This window comes from Denticeps clupeoides, chromosome 6 (genome assembly GCF_900700375.1).
Source record: "Denticeps clupeoides chromosome 6, fDenClu1.1, whole genome shotgun sequence".
NCBI lineage: Eukaryota > Metazoa > Chordata > Actinopteri > Clupeiformes > Denticipitidae > Denticeps > Denticeps clupeoides.
In genome coordinates this window covers 20547134-20569960 of record NC_041712.1, presented here as the reverse complement: position 1 = coordinate 20569960, position 22827 = coordinate 20547134, and the positions used below count along the sequence as shown (strand labels likewise).

The window sequence follows — 22827 nt, the reverse complement described above, 5'->3', positions numbered from 1 at the left end:
ATGGCTGCCCACTGCTCACCAAGGGTGATGGGTTAAATGCAGAGGACAAATTTCACTGTGTGCACCGTGTGCTGTGCTGCTGTGTATCACATGTGACAATCACTTCACTTTATTATTATTATTAAGTAATGCTCGTTTTCTACAATACAACAATACGCTCACTCTCTCACCTTCAGTAAGAGCTTAATCCACAATAGGGTCACAGGTGCCGGACCCCATCCTGGGTCACGGGGCAGGACACCAGCCCACAGCAGGGCAAATGCATCAATATTGGTGATTCATTTCCTTTTTTTAATGGGGGATTTGTATTCCATTGTGCCCTCCTCCCTCTTCATTTAAATTGACACAATCTGAATGTTGAATATTCAATATCACCGAATGCTGCATAGTCAGCTAAATTAGCAGTGTGTGTGTGTGTGTGTGTGTGTGTGTGTGTGTGTATATACACACACACACATACATATATACACACACACTGCTAATTTAGCTGACTATATATATATATATACACACACACACACACACACACTGTATAATGTATATATATATAATGTGACCTGACAAACACTGGTTGCTCTGCTAATGAAAACAGTACTGACTGCTGTTGACCTGCATATTTTAGACATTGTTTTTGCTGGTAAGCAATAATCCTTATTCATTTACTGCTATGCATAATTCATGCTGTCCAGTTCCAGGCCTTAGCATAATATAAATCAAATCCGCTTGATAGACACTAATGGCACAAAACATCATTAGCAACATACAGTGGGGGAAATTATTTGATCCCCTGCTAATTTTGTAAGTTTACCCACTAACAAAAAATGATAATTCTATAATATAATGTTCTGGTAGGTTTATTTGAACAATGACAGACAGAACAGAAAAAAACTGCAACATTGCATTTTAAATGAAATTACTTCACATTTTCATTCTTTTGATCCCTTTTGCAAAAACATGCTTTAGTACTTGGTGACAAAACCTTCACAAGGTTTGCTCATATCTCAGGGGGGATTTTATCCCACTCCTCTTTGCAGATCCTCTCCAAGCCTTGGCTTTGGGAAGGAGGTTGTCACCCAAAATTTGATGGTACACGGCCCCATCCATGGCCTCTTTGATGCAGTGCAGTAGTCCTGTCGCCTAGCCAGAAAAACACCCCCATAGCATAATGTATCCACCTTCAGGTTTGACGACAGGGACGGTGTTCTTGGAATCATAGGCCGCATTCCTCCTCCTCCAAACATGGCGATTTGAGTTGATACCAAAGAGCTCAAGTTTGGTCTCACCTGACCACGACACTCTCATCCAGTCCTCGTCTCAATCATTTAGATGTTCAGTATTAAACCTGTACATGTGCTTTCTTGAGAAGGGGGACCTTGTGGTCTGCAGAATTTCAGCCCTTCATTTTCTTGGTGACTATGGTCCCAGCTGCCTTGACATCATTGACAAGTCCCTCCCAAGTAGTTCTGGGCTGGTTCCACACCATTCTCAGAATCATTGAAGCTCCATGAGGTGAGATCTTGTGTGCAGATCCAGAATGAGGAAAATTGATTAAGTCCACAATCCCATCCCTGATACCCTTGGTCTTGGCCATGGTGCAGTTTGGAATTTAATTAAATAAATAAAAAAGGCATCATTTAGGATCTTGTGTTATTGTTATGTTAAAAAAAAACACCATTGTAATTAGAGACCGATCAAATTTTTGTGAGTGGGATCACTTACAAAATCAGCCGGGGAACCAGGAACACCCCCCACTGTACAATATTACAATTAATAATAACAATAATATTTATATCACCGCTGCAACTGGTTTAACAAGCAGACAGCACATCAGCAATTCACTGAGAAACTGTAAATCTTTTCACCCTGCATAAAAATGGCCCTATTTTGTATATTTAAAAAATATCCAGAGCCACCTTTTCTCCATTCAGAACGACTCATATCTGGCTACCAGGAACACCCCCCACTGTACAACCACCACTGACCAGCACATTTACTAGCAAGATCAATATATATTATATATTAATAGATGACTCAAGCCAATCAGCAGCATAAGAGATCACATCATTTCAATAAGAATTATGTTTTTGAAGATGCTGTGCTGATTCATAGTTTTCAGCGGAGAAAACTATTCTGCCCATTCATAAGGTATTGACTTTCTTTTTATTATGTTAAAAGTGAATCTGGCAGTGTCCGAGCCTGGAATTTTGGCAGTGCTAGATATCTCTGGAGCACATTGGCATTTCCAGTTTGTTTTGACTCGCCTCATTTACAATACACGTTTTTTAATCAGAGCGCTCCCATTAGCGTAATATCAAATTAAAGATTTAATCCATTTCCATCTGCGGGCTGCAGTTGCCCGGCCGGACCTCCAATGGTTTCTCTGCTTTAAACCTAACCAGCGGCCTTCAGTTTCATTATAGCCAGCCAGCTCCTCGCATTAGAGCAAATTAATTTTCCCAGGGCTGATGCTAAGACAGGAGGGTTTATTAGCACATGTTCTAATAATGTACTCCTCATCACTACCGTTTCCCAAATTAACTTGATAAAGACAGAATGGCACCTTTCCTGTGAAGACACCTCCCCCGTCCCTCACCAACACATCCACACACATAACCTCAGAGTAAATCTTCTGGCTTGGATCCCTTCATGGACAGACTGGGCTTGGACCGCCAGATTTTTTTTTTTTTGTGCCCACGGCTAAATCTTCTTTTCTTGTAAGAAAAAGTTTCCTTCACATCCAACAGTATCGATACTAAGGCCTGAAAATGAACAATAACACACATTCTGCACATTCCAATCAGCATGTTGTTCCAATAAAACAGTCCCAGTATGTATGGAAAAGTAGAGAAAATTGTTCGGGAAAATGTTGACAGTCTGATCAGATGTTATATAATGTGTAATAAAATGCATAACCCCATAATTCAATATGTTTTATAGTATTATTATTATTATTATTGCCTACATCAGTTTTTGTTATGATGGTTTCATCACCGGCGTCGAGAAGGCTTGGAGAGGAACAGGGAGATATATTGGGTGCAGAGAAAGGGGTTTCTGTTCCTCTGATTTACGCCCAAAGGCTTAACTGGGATTTGATTGTGGATCCAGATGTCTATTGAGCAATATGTTTTACTGATACCGGGAGAGCTGAAAGACCGGCACCCACCATTACAGAGCGTGAGGCAATGCCTACCCGGGCTCCAAATGAGAAAATGGATTACTGAAACCCACATCATTATCTGGGTGCCGGCAGTAGTGACAGCCACTCAGATTTATTTTTGTGTAGACGGTTCAAGGGCTCCTGTTTGTCTCACACTCATGCCTTCAGGAGCTTCTGATGAAGGCTAATTGGGTACAGGATTATGGTAGCTTAGGGTTTCGATTCTCTGAGATGATTTCTGAATGGATGAAGAAGATGCAATACTTCAATACGGTAGAGTCGGGAGGTCAGTACGGCGCACGGCAGGTAATATGTTGTAATGCATCGTTCACCAACCTTCTGTTAAAGCAATATGCTGCGAGAGGGCAGGGGTCAAAGGGGTGTTATTACCTCCGTTCACAGTACTGAGTGGATCACTGGATCCAAAATTATACAAAACATTTTGTCAGCAGAGATAATGCTTGTAAAAATGTATTGAAATAGGCACCGAAATAGAATTTACAAAGTCAGGTGTGTAGTTATCTTACCAAGGGGTTAAACGATCACATTTTACAATTGGATTCTCTTTCATACTGAGGGATATTATATAAACATAAACCCAAAAATATAGAAAAATATAAGAACACATGTTTAGATGTCACTGCCTTCAAACACTGCAACATACAAAGCAAAAAAACTACACTTAGACATTATTCAGTTTTCATAAGTTTTCAGTCGGGTAAAGCCCACTGTGTTGGGGAAGCAAAGATCGGGTGCCTCTGCTGTGCTCCCTGCATGGCAGACACGCCCGCCGACAAGCAATGACGCGTCGGATTCAGTCCACGTACAATCGCAACGGAAACGCCGCAGGAAATGTTACGCTCTGACTTGCAGTGCTTGCTCGAGGTGCTTGCTCAATTCTACCATGCGTGATCGGGTAAATGTTCCCCGAGGTGATTGTCATTATCAACAAGAATTTGATCATGACTGTGCGATCGCCCAGTCATAGCTTCATAGCTTTCCATCCGAATCCATCTCAACCCACTGATAATATAATGTTCAGCTCAAGACCCAGACAGAAGTCTGTCGAAAAGCTGGAACCGTGTCGCCATCACATGTACTTTCCAAACCTTTTGAGAGCGATATAAAAAATATACACCTAATCATTTAGGGGGTAGGAGAGAAGACGTCAAGACACAGGTTGTGCTGTTTTTAAAAATTCATGTTTAAGAAACCCACGAACAACACACGGTTTGGTTGTACAGCGAGTCCATGCATTTTTAACGCTGTCCCGTTGCATTTGAGGTTTAAGGTTATTGAAGCTCCTCCTCATGCACTCTCAAAGCTTTTTCCACAATCAGCAGTTCCTCGGTTCCTGAGAGCTGCGAACGCAGCGAGCCTGTAATGGTTCCTCCGACTGTACATCTCAAGTCCGGATTACCATGGAGACGTGCGCTTGGCCGCGAGATAAGAAAGGCCAACATCTCTTCTGGACCCCCTGAGAGACCCCCCCGAACTTGCTGTAGTGGGGATGTGACCTGCCAAATCTTTCACCAACTGACGTGTCACAGATGAAAAGTTAAAGTTACTTTATGAAAGATTTTGAGTAGTGAAAATATGACGTTAAATACATCGGCAACATGCTGGGTGGTTAGTTAGCTGTGCCAGAGAGAAACGGACCTACCCTGTGACAGTTTCTAGTTGAAGACTTACTGTGAAACCATGGTGTCAGACATGCTGAGGCCTTAGTCGAGCCTTACTTCCACCACTTCACCCCTTCAGTAGTAGCACTGGGTATTATAAGTCTTTGAATAATCGGTATCTGTGAAGGTTTTTATGTGTGTGTGTGTGTGTGTGTGTACTCTATTACAGTCCGTGACTGTGCAGACAATGGCTGCCACAAGCGTCTCTCTTCCCTCCTGCTTTGGCTCTTTAGTTGAGAAATAATGTTCCGCAGACAGAGGCTCCATAAAAGGCCAGTCTGATCGCACATCAGCCATCTATTTTATTTTATTGGAACATGACAGAGGATAATTTCCTGAGTGCTGCATCTGGGAATCAGATTTTAAGGGAGAAGGGGCGGGGAGGTTAGAAAAGAAACAAACACTAGATCAGCAGTGGTCTCTCTTCCACACATTTCTTCTCGCTTTCATTTCCTCTCTTCTTCCTTCACTCTGCTTTTCCATGCCTACCGCCTTCCACCTGTGTTAGTGTGTGGGTTTAGTTTTGATCACGACAGGCATATTGCTGTCAAAAGGCGCACTATAGTGGATAAAAATCTAATATTGATCCAACAGGTCTTCATATTTCTACTTACAGCTATTCATACCCCTGACAAGATCTTTCAATATCAGTGGTATTAATATAAATATTAATGGTTTATATTAGCACCACTTCATGAGCGTGCTAATCCTGTACCCAAGGATTTATGGGGCGAAAGGAAGGGAGGAGGTTCAAGTCATCAATAATAAATGACAAGGAAAGGATATGAAATATTCAGACAGGATATAATGGCCTCTGCCATGGCTCTGCTGGCAAGGTAACTCTTTAGAGTCCAAAGCAAAATTGAGATGGCATCACCGAACGCAATGAAATTCATTTTATGGTTTATGGTTTATGTTGACAAGCTGTGTTTTTAAATCACACCTTAAATCACTGGAAAGCCATAAAAAGATGATTCATATTTACAGCACATAAAATGCCATTTGATTTTAGTTAAATCAATGGCATATGCTTATTTTTACGAATATATATTTTTACCTGTATCACTTTAACATCACATCTTAATTCCTTTAGCATCAACAAATTCATCCTTTTGCACGTTTTTTTTTTTTATTCCTACCCTAAACTGCACATGAAAATCACAAAATGATTCTGTGTTTTAAGGAGGACTGGTGGGTTAATTGATAGCTGTGCACATTACAACAGCGGGGAAAGCAGCCGATACACTCTAACATTAGCTGTGTGCACTGGAAGACTAAATTGAAGCAAGTGCCTCTGGGACCAATTAGGGCGAGTCCAAAATGGGTGTTTTCAGTCATCAGCTCACTTCGGTACCCATTCTGTACACAGCAGACTAATTGGAATTTCAGCCATTTTCTACAGTGTCAAGAATTTTGTCCGATTGACTTTCCACCACAAACATGAAGGCATTTAAATGGCTAAATCAATTGCAAAACTATAAAACTGTTATATATTCTTTTCCATATCCTTTAAGTTAAAAGTCATTTTTCAAATGATTATTTAATACAAATAATTACAGAAAATTATGATTACATCATTTTACAAATTAATAAAAATAAAATTATTTACAAATTAATTTAAAAGTTTTGATTCAGTTCTTTTAGAGGCCGTATGGAAAGACCACTTTCACATAAAAGAAATTTAATGGATGCATGATCCTGATTGTATAACTGTGATTGTAGACATTGTGATTGCCTGTCAACAGATTTCTGTTAAATTGTGCTTCTGCTTCTCCTTCTTAAAGTGGTGTGAATGTGCTATTTTGACAAAGATCTAGTGATTTCTGAGATCTAATCTCAGCTATCAGAAAGTTTATTCCAAAAGTTGGGAAAAATCTGTTAAAAACATATCCCACCTTTCCCATCTTTAACAGGGGTAAATAGACTTTTTATATCCACTGTAACCAGAAAACTAACAAAAACTAACTTTATAATAATACATATTGTAAGCAATGAGAAACCATAAAAAGTAAATATGAAACATAAAAAGAAGTCATCAAGGTTCCTTGAAATCATCTCTTCATATAAACATTTTATTTAGTGCACCTCATAATGTGTACAACAGATAACAAATCAGAACATACCAGGATAAAAGCCTACCTGTACATTCAGTTTTGCCCTAGTATACTGGAGAAAACACGGATCCACGTAGGGGAGTACACATAGCCTTACATCATGCATCTGTTTCCCAGAGGCGCCTACAGTCTCCCATGCAACACATACAAATGCTGAAAGGAAATGAAGAGAAGCAGATGGAACACTAACTCAGGATTCCTACGTGGCATACGCAGACAGGAAAAATGCAGTCCTTGAGAAAGAAAGATTCATTCATCCAAATGGGGTCCTTACCAGTGGGGGGAGGAAAAATATCAAAATACTAATGACTTCAGTTCAGTTAAAGCCACAGACGGTTGCCGCTCATACGATTTACAAAGAAAATCTTTCGATAAGACAGAAACCTTTCCATCTCACAGTTACTTTTGCCTTGAAAATTATATATGCGCCCGGGTGGGTCAGCTGTCTTCACAAACAAATACCCAGCACTCAAAATAGGACAATTATTAGAGAGGCATAAACCTGACAAAATCAGATTAGCCTCCCCGCCTGTCTGAGAAACATTCGCTTTATTTCTGCAAAACAATGCATCGGCCTTCATTAAAACTGTCTGGAGAAAAACACTAGACTCATCTTTGGTGTGCTGACACAGCCACTAAGTATCTCTAGGTGTCAGATAAGTTGCAAAGGAAAGGGCAGGAGTTCTCCATACGAAAGCTCCGTACAAAGGCCCTCGCGTCTGCACTCACCTTGAGTCCAAACCCCCACCAAACGCCGCCAGACACAGATGGGACGATGGGACTAGCCTTGCCAAAAAAAGAATTATCTCTCACAATCTGTAATGTGCAGAGTATTTTTTTTTGTGTGTGTGTGTGTGTGTGTGTTTTTTTTTTTTTAACGCAAAGCAACTAATTGCATGCTGAAGCGGCCCAAAAAAAAAAAAAAAAAAGCACGGGGGGAAAAGCCTCGCTCGCATTCCTCTGGGGGATAAAAGGCAAGAAGGAGCACGAAAACCAAGAATGTCTGGCAAGACATCTCTAGGGAGACGTTGTCCGAGCGTGTAACAGGCATCTCTGGAGGAATATGCGGAGTAACATATGCTACACATGGAATCAGGGTCGGTCCGAGAAGTGGCTGAACCCTTCAAACCGCAGAATGGCTTAGTTGGGCGTCGCCGCTGTCGTCGTTCTTTCGGTATAGGTTCCGTTTATGCGCTCGAATCCTATTGTCACAGTGATTTCAGGAAAGGGATCGCTAACCTATTTCTGCTGTCCTTCACTCAGTTTGTTTTGTTGTGCTGATCTGGTGATGGGAGGTGTCAGCAGGAAGTCCCAGGTGTCCGTTGCCATGGTTACGTGGACTCGTGATGACTCAGTGCTTTGCCGCCGTTCAGCATGGCCGACGCGCTTCGGCTCTTGGTGGGTGTGCCGCTGCCCGAGCGTGAGAACTCGGTGAGGTCGTGAAGGGACGGCTCTCTGTACATGGCCACTGCGGGACAAACGGACAAATAGGAATTATGCTTGAGGACCAAAGTGGATGGAAAATTGCACTTCCTCCCCGGCCTAGAAGGAAAACTCAGGAACATTAATGAGTGCTGTGCTTTGTTAAGGCCACTGCACCCACATCCAACATTGCTTGCCTTCCATCCCAAAACGTGGGTCAATCAAAGGTCAAGTCAGCGCCCTTAAAATCAGTGTTGGCAAACGAGACCACGCGGCTTGGCTGTCTTATCAAGACTATATATCCTGTCCCGTTTTCGTGCTGAACTGCCAGAATGTTCTGTTTAAACCAATAGGCCATTCATTTCATGATCCCAGGCTCTCTGTGGCAGCAACAGTTTGATGATGAACCGGGCATGATGCAAAAATAACCAAAATCAATAAACAATCAAGGGACAGCATCAACTCAAGAAAACCAACAGGCTGTAACCATCGGCACATAATGAGGCTTTGGTGCTTTATGGGTGAGCCACTCAGCACACAGACGGATGGAAATAATTTACACATTTCCGATCGCCGTTAAATTATGAAATAAAAAATGGAAAAATGTCATATTTATTGCTCAGTAATAAATATATGTAGGAGGTAAATATATGTAGGATAAATGCCTTGTTAAGGCTAAACATAATCAGTTTTGTCTAGGAAAGAGAAAGCGGCAAATATTTATATGTTAAGAAGACTTTTTACATCTTGCAGTAAAATGAAGCCTGAATAGTGAATATTACCTTTATTAAATGGATAAATTATAATAATCAAATGTAATGAGTTATATTACCTGCCCAAATAAACGCAGAATCTTCAGAGCTTTAGCAACCTACTGCACTCTACCACAACCTTCTACGTCCAACATTTTAGTTGACATTTTGGGTGTCATCACTGAGATTGTTTTTCCGATATCTGCAGTGACTGCGTGGGATTACTGCTTTTTGGTTTTCTATTGCTTAATTTGATGAAATTTTAAAACACACTTTGTAAAGATGTGCTTGTCTATATTTATCATGGCATTTTTGCCTTGTACAAATCATAGTCTTAAAAATGTATATATGTCATATATGATGATATATGATATGCAGAGTCATTTGTAAAGTGATCCATTTTTAGACATATTGGCACAATTGGCCTGGGCTCCTCCCTTCCAGTCGTTTTGTTTTTCCAGATGGAATCTGAAGACTGATCATCTCATTCACAACACATGCACTAATTATTCAACAACATTCCCTGAACGTTATTCTTTCCACATCACCGCAGGCCGTCACGATGTGCGATCCACTCACCCTTCAAAGGCTTGGGGATGAAGTGTGCAGCCGGCTTGTTCTTCTTCACGTGGTTGCCTTTCATGATCTGCCCCTCTTTGTTCAGGCCGAGGTACCAGCCCCGGCCTGACTGCTGCTGCCTGTAGATCATGGAGGAGTATGTCACATAGTAATTCTCAAAGACCGACTCCTTAAACTTGCACTCCGGCGTGAAGTGCTCCTGCAAGAGAAAGAGAGACAGAAGGTTAGTTGGGGATTGAACAGGGCGTGGGGGAACTGGTGTCCGTGACCTGTGGACTGTGGAAAGGGTCTGAAGCTACAAAACACTCCTCTCTTTCCATCAGCCTACCTGCCCTACAAATAAACCCGTCAGGTTCCCTAAAGAGTCGGAATAAAAAAAAACAAAAAAAAAAACACTGATTAATTCTTTAAAAAGATTGTTGTGAGGGTGCAGGTCTGTTGGTTTGGTGACCTACAATCCATCTTGGTCCCGAATCTATAAAACGATTACATCTCCCGCTTTCTCGAAGGAACGGGGCGGCACTTAGCAACACAGACCCTGTACAGTGGAGCCCTGAGCGGGGTTTTCAGCCATCGACACCCAGGAACTGTCCAAGATTACTGAATTCACCTTGAATACTGATTACTGTATACCCCCCCACCCCCGAAACCCACAGTGCAAGGATGTGAATGTTAAAGCCGTAGTACGCCATTTATAAAGCTTTGTCGGCACGGCGCTGACGCGAGGTGCTGTTGACTTTGGAACAGGCTTGATTGACTCGTCCGAATCAATAGATTCATTCTCGCGGGGGGGAGAAAAGTCTTATTATCGAGGCCCGTCTGAGACTCATCAATCCCCGAGACTCGAACGCTGCTGCTAGAGAAGAGATTTAGCATCTGAATAGGAAATGCAACAATGCCACACACACACACACACACACACACACACACTGTACAATGTGCAGCTCACCACGGCCGACAGAGTGACGTGTCCATTTCAAACAGACGGAAGCGCTCGTTGGCACGCTGCTAAATAATTCATAACGTCATAACACATTTAATCAAAAGAGTGAGGTGGTAGTCAGGGAACGTGGATATTTACCGGACCCTTCGTTTTTAATAAAGCGGCCTTCCGAGGGAAGAACGGAAAGCCCTCGAGGGCCAGCTGGAGATATTGGTGTTAGGTGGTTTTTCTTTTTATGATTTGACCGCCCTTCTGTCCATCCTGCGTCTCATCGTCTCATTCACGCATCGATGCCGACGTGTGAAACACGGCAACGTTGCCGATTTCGCATCCGTGTCTCTGTGACGCCGAGTAACCATGGAAACTTTTGATGGCCACAGAACGTGATGCCCCTCATGCCAATGGACCTGGGGTCAGACGGAGAGCGGCGAGGGACGCTGGGCGCAGCCCGGTGGGAGGAAGGGAGAGATGGGAAAAAGAGCAAAAGGACAGAAGGGGAGGGGGATAAAAAAATAAAGTAACGAAACACGCCGGAAGGAAGAGGACGGTTGTCTTGGTGACACAGGCTATGTCAGAGACAAAGAAAAACCACTCGTCTAATTAATCAACGGCCGGTCCCCAAAGCGTCGTTGAGAGGTCATTTTACACAGATCAATTAACGCCATCGGGCTCGGCTTCAGGAGGCTTGACTCACTGAGGTGTACAGATAGCCCTCGTTGTTCATGGCCAGGTAGAGCTTGGTCTGCACCCCCTGAATAGCCACGACTCTCAGGCCGACTGGAATGAGGTTGAACACAGCTGGAGGGGAGACAGGGAGGCATTGGTCACGTAAGCGTTCGCTGGCGTGTCGTGGGGGGGGGGGGGGGGACCAATGTGCAGGATTACCGTAGCTGTTGTCCTCCTCCTTTGTGCCGTCGATGGTCCCATCTGCTTGCAGCTGAAGGTGGAAGCCCTGCCGACTGTTCAGCTTGGTCACAATCCCCTTTAGCTGGGGCTCTGGAACCGGGAGGGGACAAAGTCAGTTGGGGCAGGAGGGCAGGCGGGAGACAAGAAGCAACATGGCGTGTGGGGCGTGGCACAGTTCTCATGCACTTCATCTCCCGATCCCGTCTAACGGAACGTGGCGGGTGTAAACAAGACCACCGGTGCGCGTTGATGCATTAAAAAAAAAAATGAGGGCCTCTTGCCTTCGAATGCAATAAAGTTTTGATCTTTTGCTTTTAAAGGTTCACCGAAGGCCAGATATTATGAAATGTGGCGCATAGAAACAAACGGAACGATGCCTGTATTCCGCAGGCCTTGGATAAAACGCTCCACGTGACTGATATTGGAAAAATGAAGAGCCTCCTAAGCAATATCAGGACCTTTTATTGATCAGTTTAGCCACGCCATCCACTAATTATGGCGTAAGATGCTAATCCTGATATGGATATATTTCAGGTTCTGTGGCTCGCTCGAACCATTCAGTTCTTTAATAAAAGGTGACAACCCTCCAACGAACACGATTCCTATCTGGATCCCTAGCAAGGCCGGCGTGGTTCTATTGGGATTCCGGAGAGGGGAGCACATTTATCTAGATCTGGAAACAGGGTCCCCGTGTCGGCGAGCCCCTGTCTTCAGAATGAAATACGGCACTGCTGAGAGACGCCGGCGACACCATACACACGCAGCCACGCTGGTAATCTGTGCAAGGACTGTACCTCACAGATGTTCCCTTTAAATCGGCCCGGTTCACGCCTAGAATGTTCTGTAGCGAAAGTTCCTTCATCGAAATGCACACCGGAGCGCGTATGTTCATACAGATGTGCTGTAGCAGAGTCCAAGGATGAAGAGGATGATTGGACATGACTGTGATGGGTGATGGGGTGAAGATGATGATGACGACGACGAAGAGGAATTAAAAAAAAAAAAAATGCGTTCAACATCAGACCTGGCCGTCTCCTCTTGCGCTTCTTCGAGCCAAAGAGTTTGACCCGCGAGAAGACGCTGAGCCTGCTGGGTTTCTCGCAGGCTCCTATGCTTTTATTGGGGCTACTTGCGCAGCGGCCAGCGTTGGCTTTCTCTCTCTCCCTCGCCTGCCTCTTCTGCCGGATGAGGGAGCTGGCGATCGCTGCGGCCGTAGCCAGTTTGGCGGCTTGGTGTGGCGACGCGTCCCGCGGCGAAAACTGCAGCCCGCTGCGCTCACCCAACCCTGTCTGCAGCGGGATGGGCAAACGCCATGTTCACTTGCAAATAGAATTAAAAAAAAAAAAACGTCCCGATACGCAAAGTCGCTTCGGTTAGTCCATCTTTATTTTTTTTAATTTTTTTTTTTTGTGATCGCGACGATTCTTGAATTATCTTTGCGTCCAGATGCGCGGCGCTGGTTCCTGCTTTTCCTTCAAAAGAGACGCGGCGCCGCGCGTTCTGCGTCCAAAAGTGGCGCGGCTCTCCGCGAGAACAGGGCTCCCCCGATCTCGGCTGCCCGGCTGCCCATGCTTCAATGAGGATTATTCCCGGCGGGGTACAGTTGCGGAGCACCTGTTAACACGGCTAGAGCGCAAAAGAATAAATATCGGGAGGGAGAGAGAGAGAGAGAGAGAGAGACGGGGGTCGCGACATGGGGAACGCCGCCTGTCGCCCCCAGGTCTGTGCTGTGATGACAAGTTGTGCGGATCGGAGACTTCTGCGCGTCTCCGGTCGCCCGCGCAACCGACACCTCAGCCCTGCATCGAGGCTCCAGACGCCCGCCCCCACCCCCCCTCTCAAAAGCACCGCCCGAAATATTGCAAAAAAAAAAAAAAATAATAACTCACAAGATCATGTCACAGATTATCCAGAGATATGCCCTCTGTGTGCAAAAGAAAAAACGCAAAAAAAGAAATCGGATGTTAAAAGTCCGACAGTCCGGGCCGTGATTAGTAGATTATGCTGCAGGATGTAACCTATATCCAACCCTTTTAATGGGGATAAAACGCGCTGGTCCGACCGCCCCGACTTGTCTTGGCTCTCTCTGCTGCAGACTATCTAGCGTTGTTGCCAGGTCGCTCAGGAGAAACGCTCAGCCTGGAATGTAAATAGAAGCCACTGGGTCCCAAAAAGTAGCCCCGAAATAAGGGATTTTCCCTTATTATATTCCCCAAAAAGCTGGAAAAAAAACATTAGCTACTTGTCTTTGTACAAGTAAACGATTTTGCTCTCAAAAACCAGCGACTCTTCTTTCGAAAAAGAGAAAACGAACGTGCTAAAAAACCGTGTGTGGCATTAAAAAGATCCAACGAGTGACGTTTCATTAACAGGGCGCCTCGTAATAGAACAGTAAACATGTAAATACATTTTATTGTCAGTTTTTACTTGGAGACTGACACATTGTCAAAGTCGCGTATATGCCGCGCACCTGGCAACAGCGCCCGTTCAGCGCTATTCGGCTCAGAGTCGCTCCTGCAGCAGCGGCTCGGCAGGGCTGCATAGTGACAGCCGGAGGAACGTGACCGAGGTTTTCATGAAGATGTCGCCGACACCGAGGGGCATTTCGTGCACACGGACACGCAGTGTCGCATCGAATCCTCTCATCAGCAGCCCCGTTCACAGTCGTCCTTAAAAAAAAAAAAAAAAAACCAAAAGAGTCGTGGACGATTCTGCGTCGCGCAACGAACGCAGTAACGCAGTCGACCGGGAAAGTAGCTAATCTGGCAACACAAGCAATAAGGAAAAGTCCAGAAAAAAATGGCTCACACCAAAAATATATATTTTCTTTCTTTCTAGGACTCGAAATCGATGCATAGCACTTGCAGGTCACTATTCACATCATCCGAGGATTCCCCATTTCCACACCGCTGGGGGGAAAGGGCGCGCTTTCTACTGCACGTAACGCGCGTTTGCCTCCAAATTGCGCAGTTACCGCGTGCGCAGCGTTGTCGTGCCCAAAACGTAAAAAAAAAAAAAAAGAATTAACCGCATCAAAACAACGATGGTTAATTTGAAAAAAAAAATATATATATAACATTGTTTTTTTAGGGTGGGGATGGGGAGGGGTCGTCTCCAGCGGTACCTGATGTGGATTTCCTTAATGGAAAGGCCATGACCCAGTCCTCGGCTTTTGCGTCAGGTTAACGTGTCGGCACCCCTCACTGGCGCGCAGTGAACGACGGCGACGCGTCCGAAAGTTTAAACCCACCCGAATCCATTAAAATCCCCGCGCCCGCTGATGATGATGATGATGATGATGATGATGCCAGGTCATTTGCGGCCATTAGTGTCGGGGCCATTATGAATTTTGAACGGGGTCATCAATGATTCATCGGACGGAGCCACCGGGTGGCCTGGACTCCTCAGACCTCCTCCGCGGATGGAACCTCGCGATGGAGCCGGATTCCCAAATGGCTGGAAACGACACGCTGCGTTTTTTGGTGGAGCGATGACCTCACCCCGCCTATTGTCCGCCAGAGAATATAATTACCGAAGTCCAACTCGGGTCTTTCTTTCTAAAAAAAATAAATAAAATAAAATTCTATCAAACGCTACTTTGCTCCCAACCCATCGATTTCCCGGCAGCTCCAATCGCCCCTGATACGAAGCGCACGAGGGAAATCCTACGCGCAGCCTTTTATTTTTCTTTCGACTAATATAATAATCCAGTGACGTCACGCGCGAATCGACTTTCAAATGAAGGGAATTCGATTAGGCAGGTTCCGTCTTCCTGACATGAATGAAGCCTAATTGATTTAAAAGCAAATACTTGTCCCCGTCTGTCGCAGGGGCACGTCGTTGATTTGCGAAATTTGTGCGAATAGTGCGAAAGGCCCCAATCTTTGAATGCATCTGATTCAGATTTATGATGAACGCGTATGGGTATAAATCATGTTCAGGTGTTCTAAAAAAAAAAAAAGTTGTCAAAAGGTCAACTAGCAACGGCATTGTCCATTTAGTCAAAAATGACTCAGCATCGTAAGGAAGAGTTGTGAAAAATCTAAATACGACACGGGTTGGCCGCATTTCTCTCTGGCTTTTTGAAACTGTATATGGGTCACCAACCTGTTGCATGTCTGTTTTATCCAGTTGCGTAATGGAAAACCTCGCCCCGGCGGAGCGCAGGGCGCAGCGGCTCGGGCGCGACCGCTAGGTGTCGCTGCTCCGCCGCCAAATGCTCGGCGCCTTCATCAAACCCAAGACTGCACCCATCTCTCTGTACGAAATGTGTCAATATATGATGATGATAATAATAATAATATGTGCAATAAGGTAAAATAATGATTATATTCCTCACATTCCAATTAAAGTTATATCAGTCTGTTGTCAACGTGTTTCATAAAACGTTTTGACTGACATAAATGAATATTCCTATAACTAACTAGTCAAAAATGTATAAAGCAGATTTCCACATGACGTGCTCTATCTATCCCTGCCATAAATAAATAAATATTTTCGCCCAAATCAATGGTCACAATGCCTGCCAGTTTCCCCTGGTGACGGGTAATTGGATAACATGTGTTGGCTTCCACCAAACTTCCACAGACCCGCTTTCCAGTTTAATAGCAGCGCTCACTGTGACGTGCAGGTGTTTTTGGCCACATGCTCCGTGCTCTGTGAAGCAGCCGTAGTTCCGTGATGGGTGATGGAGGTGAGCTCTGAGGCCGGACAGGGATTGTGCTGTGGTGCTGGCCCGCTGAAGTCTTATTACTCAGCCCGGGGCAAGCTTATGAAATGCTGCCCTTCTCGAAAGTGCACAAGACAAAACTGGCATCAATTATGAAAGGATTACAGAGGAGTGGGCGTGGCGCCCGGACAAACCTGCAGGGGTTTTGCTTTCCCTGATGATGATTAAAGCCAGGGGGCAGCAAAAGATTTCATGGCATTTAGCGTGAAAGTCGTAGTCCTTATCAATTACGCTCATGGACTGAAGCGAGTCCTCCCGCAAAATAAAGTAGTCCTGGGTACATGAGGAATCGTCTGGATGCATGGTGGCAAAATGGGTAAGGCATAAGATAATGTTTAATAAAAAATAAATAAAAAAAACACACACAGACAGACACACGCATTGTTTTTGGAAATATTTGTACTAGGACATGCATTACACCCTAAACTCCAGATCCGAGCACAGCAGACAGACCCTTGATTTTACCGATCAGGTTTTTGTAATTAGGTAGGTAACTAATCATTACGAGTACACTGAAGTATAATAAGTACTCTTCTTATGGGCTTGGGTAAATAGAACAGTTTTTTCTCCCCCCCCCCCCACCCCCCCGGGCAGCAACGCGAGATGAGTGGCACGCAACGATGCTGATGGGAAACGAGAGATGTATGCGTAAGACCCTCCCTCCAACCAGTTCATGACCAGAGTGACACATGGGCCAGGAGGAGGGGGAGGAATGGCAAATGAGAAGAGTGATGCATTGGAATTATCTTTCAGTTTCAGGCTGCCCTGATCCAGGAAACAGAAGACAAATGAACATATTAAGGAATAATCTCATCTTAAAAAGGGCAACATGTTTTTTTTAAGTCGGGAATGACTTAAAGCTTCAACCATAATTAAAAACCCTGTTTTTTTTTTAAAAAAAAAGACAACCATAAACTGATTTAACCAGATGTAAAATAAGGTTCCTGTCTAATAGAAAGGCCATTTTAATACCATGTTCACTAATGTGACATCAAGCGTGTTTACGTGAAATAACAAGACAGGGCTGGTTAACTAGCGAGATTTCATTACATTTTCAAATGTTATGTTATTTACCAGACGCCCTTATCGACTTACAACTAGAAGTGACAGGGACAGTCCCCCTGGACACACTCGGGGTTAAGTGTCTTGCTCAGGGACACCATGGTAGTAAATGGGGTATACTCCAACTCCCCATGTCATATTTCATTTTCATCATATTTAGCCAACACTGATTGGAACTGGAACTGTTGGTTAAATATTGGTTACTGACAATTGTACTGAAAATGTATGTTCTATATGAACATCCACAGGAAAACTAGGTTACACATCATGCTGCACCCTTATGCAACTTTTGTCTCTGACACTAGAGATCACTAGAGATCGGTGTTAAACAAATGCGTCTCCCAGTCATCCTGGCACACGCCCTCCATAATTCATAACAACCTTATAAAACATTAAAACAACATGTTGCAAAAATATCTTTCTGAATGGTACTTAAATTGTTCTGGGTAGTAGTCTTTGGATATAATTTTCATCATTTCATTTGGTCATTTCACAAAACATTCGATTGGCAATATGCTGTTTCTTGAATCAGGTTCCTACCGTGTCCATCGGAATAAATATTCGCTACCCTCCTGTTTTATTATTATAGAACCCTGCAACCCTGTGTGACCATTTGGGTGGAACTCAGATTTGCATGTCCAACAAAAGCTCTTGATCATCGTTCTGTCCAAGAGAAAATGAATAAAACTGCTAAAATATTTTAGAACGTAATTCTTTTCCTATGACATTTAGCAGATACCCATATCCAGAGCAACTTACGGGGACAGTCCCCTGCTCAGGGACACAAGGGTAGTAAAGTGACGTTTGATCCTGTGTCTTCCAGTTCAATGTTACCCACTAGACTACTATTGACATAAAATCTCCATATCTTGTCAGTACGAGGGACCAGTTTGGTGGTTAACATTTTCATTGTAATTAACGATGGATGGAGTGCCTCATAGGGTGGACTCTAAAAGCAATTAAAAACCTGCCCCATCTGGACAAAATAATTCTTCTACTCATTAACCCACGCTCCGCCTTATCTCTCCCCACTGCACCCCTGGCCTGCGTGACGCAACCAACCTTAATGACGCCGTCTTCACCGTCTTAATCTGACTTAATCCTTGTTTAGATTTAACCAGACCTTCTTCGTGGAGTCAGCGGCAAATTCACACACTCAAATGTTGGGGTGGTAGTAGCCTAGTGGGTAACACACTCGCCTCACTACCATTGTGTCCCCGAGCAAGACACTTATCCCTGAGTGTCTCCAGTGGGGGACTGTCCCTGTAACTACTGATTGTAAGTCACTCTGGATAAGGGTGTCTGATAAATGCTGTAAATGTAAATGTTAAAAACATGTTTTCTCTATAGAAAATTGCATCAAATGCACTTGACTTCTAAAAAGAATAATCCTGAGCAAAAAAAAAAAAAAAAAAAAAAGTCTAATGATGCGATTCGACCGTAAAAGAACACGAAATAGGTAGCAATCCATCTATTTTATGGAGGACCCTCCCCTCGCCTGTCCTCTCCTCTTCTTTGTCTCCATGGCAATATTACCCAGCTTCCATCGCGACACGGAGCGCCGCGGTTGCATCGCCTTCCGCCTTCAAACCGACCCCCCCCACCCCCCCCCCCCCCCCCCCCCCCCATCAGAAACTAAAACTACCGCCGAGTTTAAAGACCTTAACGCATAAAGTGCAGACCGAGCGCACGATCGGCCACGGTTCGATCGAGCAAAGCGCGAATCTCTCTTATCGACATGAATATTTCAGCATCGGAAGGTTGCTCCGAGCTGGGCTTCTTGCTGCTACCTACTGGTTTAAAGAGACAGCGCCTCTTTTTCTTTCTTTTATTCCCCACAACATGAATCACTGGCCAATTATCGCTAAGCGTTTTAACCCCGCAGTTGCGATTTTCCTGCGGCCGCCTATTCATCACACTGCCCATGTCCCGTTATAATACGTAATTAGCATTATTATAAACCAGCACGTGCGTTTATGTCTGCGAAGAAACGGGGTGCAGGTAAATGGACGGTGGACCGTGCCTTACCCTTGCTTGCGTCCTTTTCCTCTTTAGGCTTTGCCGCCTTCATAGATCCCGGTTTGGTTCGTGGAGTTCCAGCTTCAAACTTGACCCGGGAGTCCCCGCAAAATTCACCCCGGGGCTCCTCCTGGTTCTCTCCCGTCGAGGAGGTCGACAAAGGCGAGACCTGTCCAATACAAAAAAAAAAACCCAGAAAGAGTTACACCCCCCCTTTTTAATTCTCAACATAACAAGGAAATCCCACTTGGGGGTGCATTTGCAAATATATAACGGGGACCATGCCGCCCGCGGGGGGCTGTGTCCATAATATATAAGGACGCAATGCTGCTTCGTTATTATAGGCTACAACTGGATTATTATAGTTCGTATTTTCACTTAGCGCTTTGGTGAATTTAGATCGCTGGGTAAGGATGAGATGAAGCACAGTAACCCCACGCAGAAGCAGCCATCGAGTGAATATTAAAAAAGCGATGGTTTGGTCGTTTTCTTGCTTACCTTCACCTCCTGCTGCCTTGTGCTCGAAGCTGATGGTCGCGGTTCTGTCCCTGTCAGTGGAGTCGAGTGAACTAAAGTAAAAAAAAAAAAAAAAGAGTCAGGAAGACACGTACAGTGGAGACAAACGCTGCCTGCTGAAAACTGGGATCATGTTATAATGAATAAAAAACAATAACTATTCTGCACTAGGCATTCTGTGGCTCGTACGCAGGGGGATGTATGTGGCTGCACATGGCGCGTAACCAGTTTTTACGCACGTCCCCGCGGCCACGCACGCAGCCGATGATGAGGTAGGCGACGACGACGGCGATGACGACGTCGGTCATGATCCCTCCTACGGCAGCGACTCGGTCGCCACATGCGCCGCCGCCGCCGCCGCCGCCGTTCCCGACGCGCAGCGTGCGCGCAGGGGCCGCGACGCACGGCGCCCCGTTTTTTTTTTTTTGTTTTTTTTTAAATCACGCGTGGATTTAACGCGGCCAGTTTTCAGGCGATGGCCTCCCCACGACGCGTGCGGGAGCGACGCCCGAACCTCGCGGTAGCGAGAAACAACAGGTGCGGCGCCTTTACGCGCACACGGCGCCCTGTGCGTACCGTGGATCCGCGGAGCGCCTGTCGTGCTCGCCCAGATGTGTGGTGTCTGATCAAAACTGTTACATCTCAGTCTCACTTGGATTGTAATTTCACGTCGCGCTAATGGGAAAAAGACAGATGGGACGTGGGGTTAAGGTTAGGGGCAGACGCAAGGCCAGGGTGACGTCTAAAGTCAGAGAGTCAGGTGACGGAGCTGACCTTGAGCTGGCCGGCACAATGATAAATAATCTGATGTGACTAGAGATTTATGTTCCTTTAAACGACATTCAGCAATGTCACTTGCGTAAGAATGTCTGATTGGTGACTGAGGTTATAAGTTGTTTTGAAGAAAGGAACCCATGTTTCCTTATTTAAAAATGTAATCTAATGGAATTACATTTACATTTACATTTACATTTACGGCATTTGGCAGACGCTCTTATCCAGAGCGACTTACAACGTGCTTACGTTACCATCGATGAAGAGATCAATTCCGGTTCACTAGGACCCCAACTATGAATACATCTATTTTATTCACTCTGTTGTAGATTCTGTACACAAGTTCGACAATAAGAAAGTTACAAGTTAATCTAAATATTCTTTAAAGAGGAAGGTCTTGAGCTGTCGTTTGAAGGTGCTCAGTGACTGAGTTGTTCTGACCTCGTTGTTCATTCCACCACCGAGGGGCCAAGACGGAGAAGAGTCTAGATGAATGTTTTCCTTTTACCTTCAGAGATGGGAGGACCAGGCGAGCAGTACTGGAGGCTCGGAGTATACGAGGTGCAGTGTGAGGTGTAATAAGGGCTGTGAGGTAGGATGGTGCTACTCCTTGTTTGGCTTTGTAGGCCAGCATCAGTATTTTGAACCTGATGCGTGCAGCTACTGGGAGCCAGTGGAGGCAACGTAGCAGAGGGGTGGTATGGGAGAATTTGGGAAGGTTGAAGATCAGTCGTGCTGCTGCATTTTGTAGTAGTTGTAGAGGTTGGATGGTACATAGTGGTAGACCAGCTAGAAGGGAGTTGCAGTAGTCCAGTCTTGAGATTACTAAGGACTGAACCAGTAGTTGGGTGGCCTGGGTTGACAGATAAGGGCGGATTTGTCTGATATTGTAGAGAAGGAATCTACATGAGCGGGAAAGATTGCTGATGTGAGTCGAGAAGGAGAGTTGGTTGTCTATTGTTACGCCAAGGTTGCGGAGAGAGTTGTCTAGGTAAATAGCAAGATCCTGATGTGGTGAAGAATCTGCTGGAATGAATATTAGTTCAGTTTTGGTGGGATTGAGTTGGAGGTGATGGGCTGCCATCCAAGACGAGATGTCGGTTAGACATGCAGAGATTTTGGAAGCAGCATGTAGATCAGAGGGAGGAAAGGAGAAGAGGAGTTGTGTGTCGTCAGCATAGCATCCCCTGCATCCCCTGTCAAAAAAGTCACCACCCGGGTGTCTATTACAACATCCATGCTAAAAGACACATCCCATGGTCTGTGAAAACATGTCACTGCATTCAGATTTGCCAAAACAATCTTTAATAAGCGTGATTAGAAATAATCATCGAAAGTGGACAGTTGGACAGTTGGAATGCATGTTGTGTTTTAAGCTGTAGGGGCGCTGCGCACATGTTAGACTGTTGACAGGGCAGTGCAGAGAGTTTGCAGATGTGCTTAGCAGGGGTTGTGAAAAGAAAGTGAAGTGATTGTAAAACACTACAGCGCAGCACACGGTGATACAACGAAATGTGTCCTCTGCTTTTAACCATCACCCTTGGTGAGCAGTGGGCAGCCATGACAGGCGCCCGGGGAGCAGTGTGTGGGGTCGGTGCTCAGCGGCACCCTGGCGGCTCGGGATTCAAACCGGCAACCTTCTGATTACAGGGCCGATTCCGCAAGGCCGCCACCTGCCCCGAAGCTGTTATAAAAGAAGAACTGTGTGAGAGAAATTACGTTTTTGAAGATGTGCTGCAAGTCCAGGAGCAGCTTTATTTAGTGTCATCCACTAGGGTTTTCAATATTATTAATTAGAATTTAACAATATAAGGTTGTTATTGGTAGACACACCAATAGCAGGACATGTGTTAAACAGACCTGTATGGAAATACCTACCATGTGTATGCTTTTTATAACATCCATGCTCCAAGAAAATAAGGCCATGAATTATTGAAGCGATCCAGCAGTTCTCTCTTCCTTTGGAAATGGCACTCGGATTAAATTAGAGCAGTTTGATTATGTAAAAAACACAAAATGAACTCCACAGACTAGAGGTAGTGACTGCCAGCCCTGGCACGGGCAGGAATTGAATTAATATTTAAGGTTTCGGGATCTTGTCTCGGAACAGTTTAACAGGAAATGTCCAAAACTCTATGGTCGCTGTGAGCCTTGTAACGCCTGCCCAAAAGC

At 44.7% G+C, this 22827-nt stretch overlaps 1 protein-coding gene across 2 annotated transcripts; it reads right to left on the bottom strand.

The window, feature by feature from the left end:
• Window positions 1-6895: 6895 nt before the first annotated feature.
• Window positions 6896-20493, bottom strand: fgf13b (fibroblast growth factor 13b). Of its 2 annotated transcripts, XM_028984214.1 has the most exons (7): window positions 20458-20493; window positions 19864-19934; window positions 19375-19534; window positions 11535-11645; window positions 11344-11447; window positions 9707-9905; window positions 6896-8421 (listed from the first exon to the last, which is right to left on the bottom strand). In XM_028984214.1, exons 3-7 carry the CDS (start codon window positions 19415-19417, stop codon window positions 8285-8287), a joined length of 594 nt encoding a protein of 197 aa, XP_028840047.1. In that variant the 5' UTR covers window positions 19418-19534; window positions 19864-19934; window positions 20458-20493; the 3' UTR covers window positions 6896-8284. The 2 variants fall into 2 exon arrangements, with proteins under 2 accessions (XP_028840047.1, XP_028840046.1); XM_028984213.1 differs by lacking the exon at window positions 20458-20493 and having other exon boundaries at window positions 9707-9825; window positions 19864-20066.
• Window positions 20494-22827: the final 2334 nt, after the last annotated feature.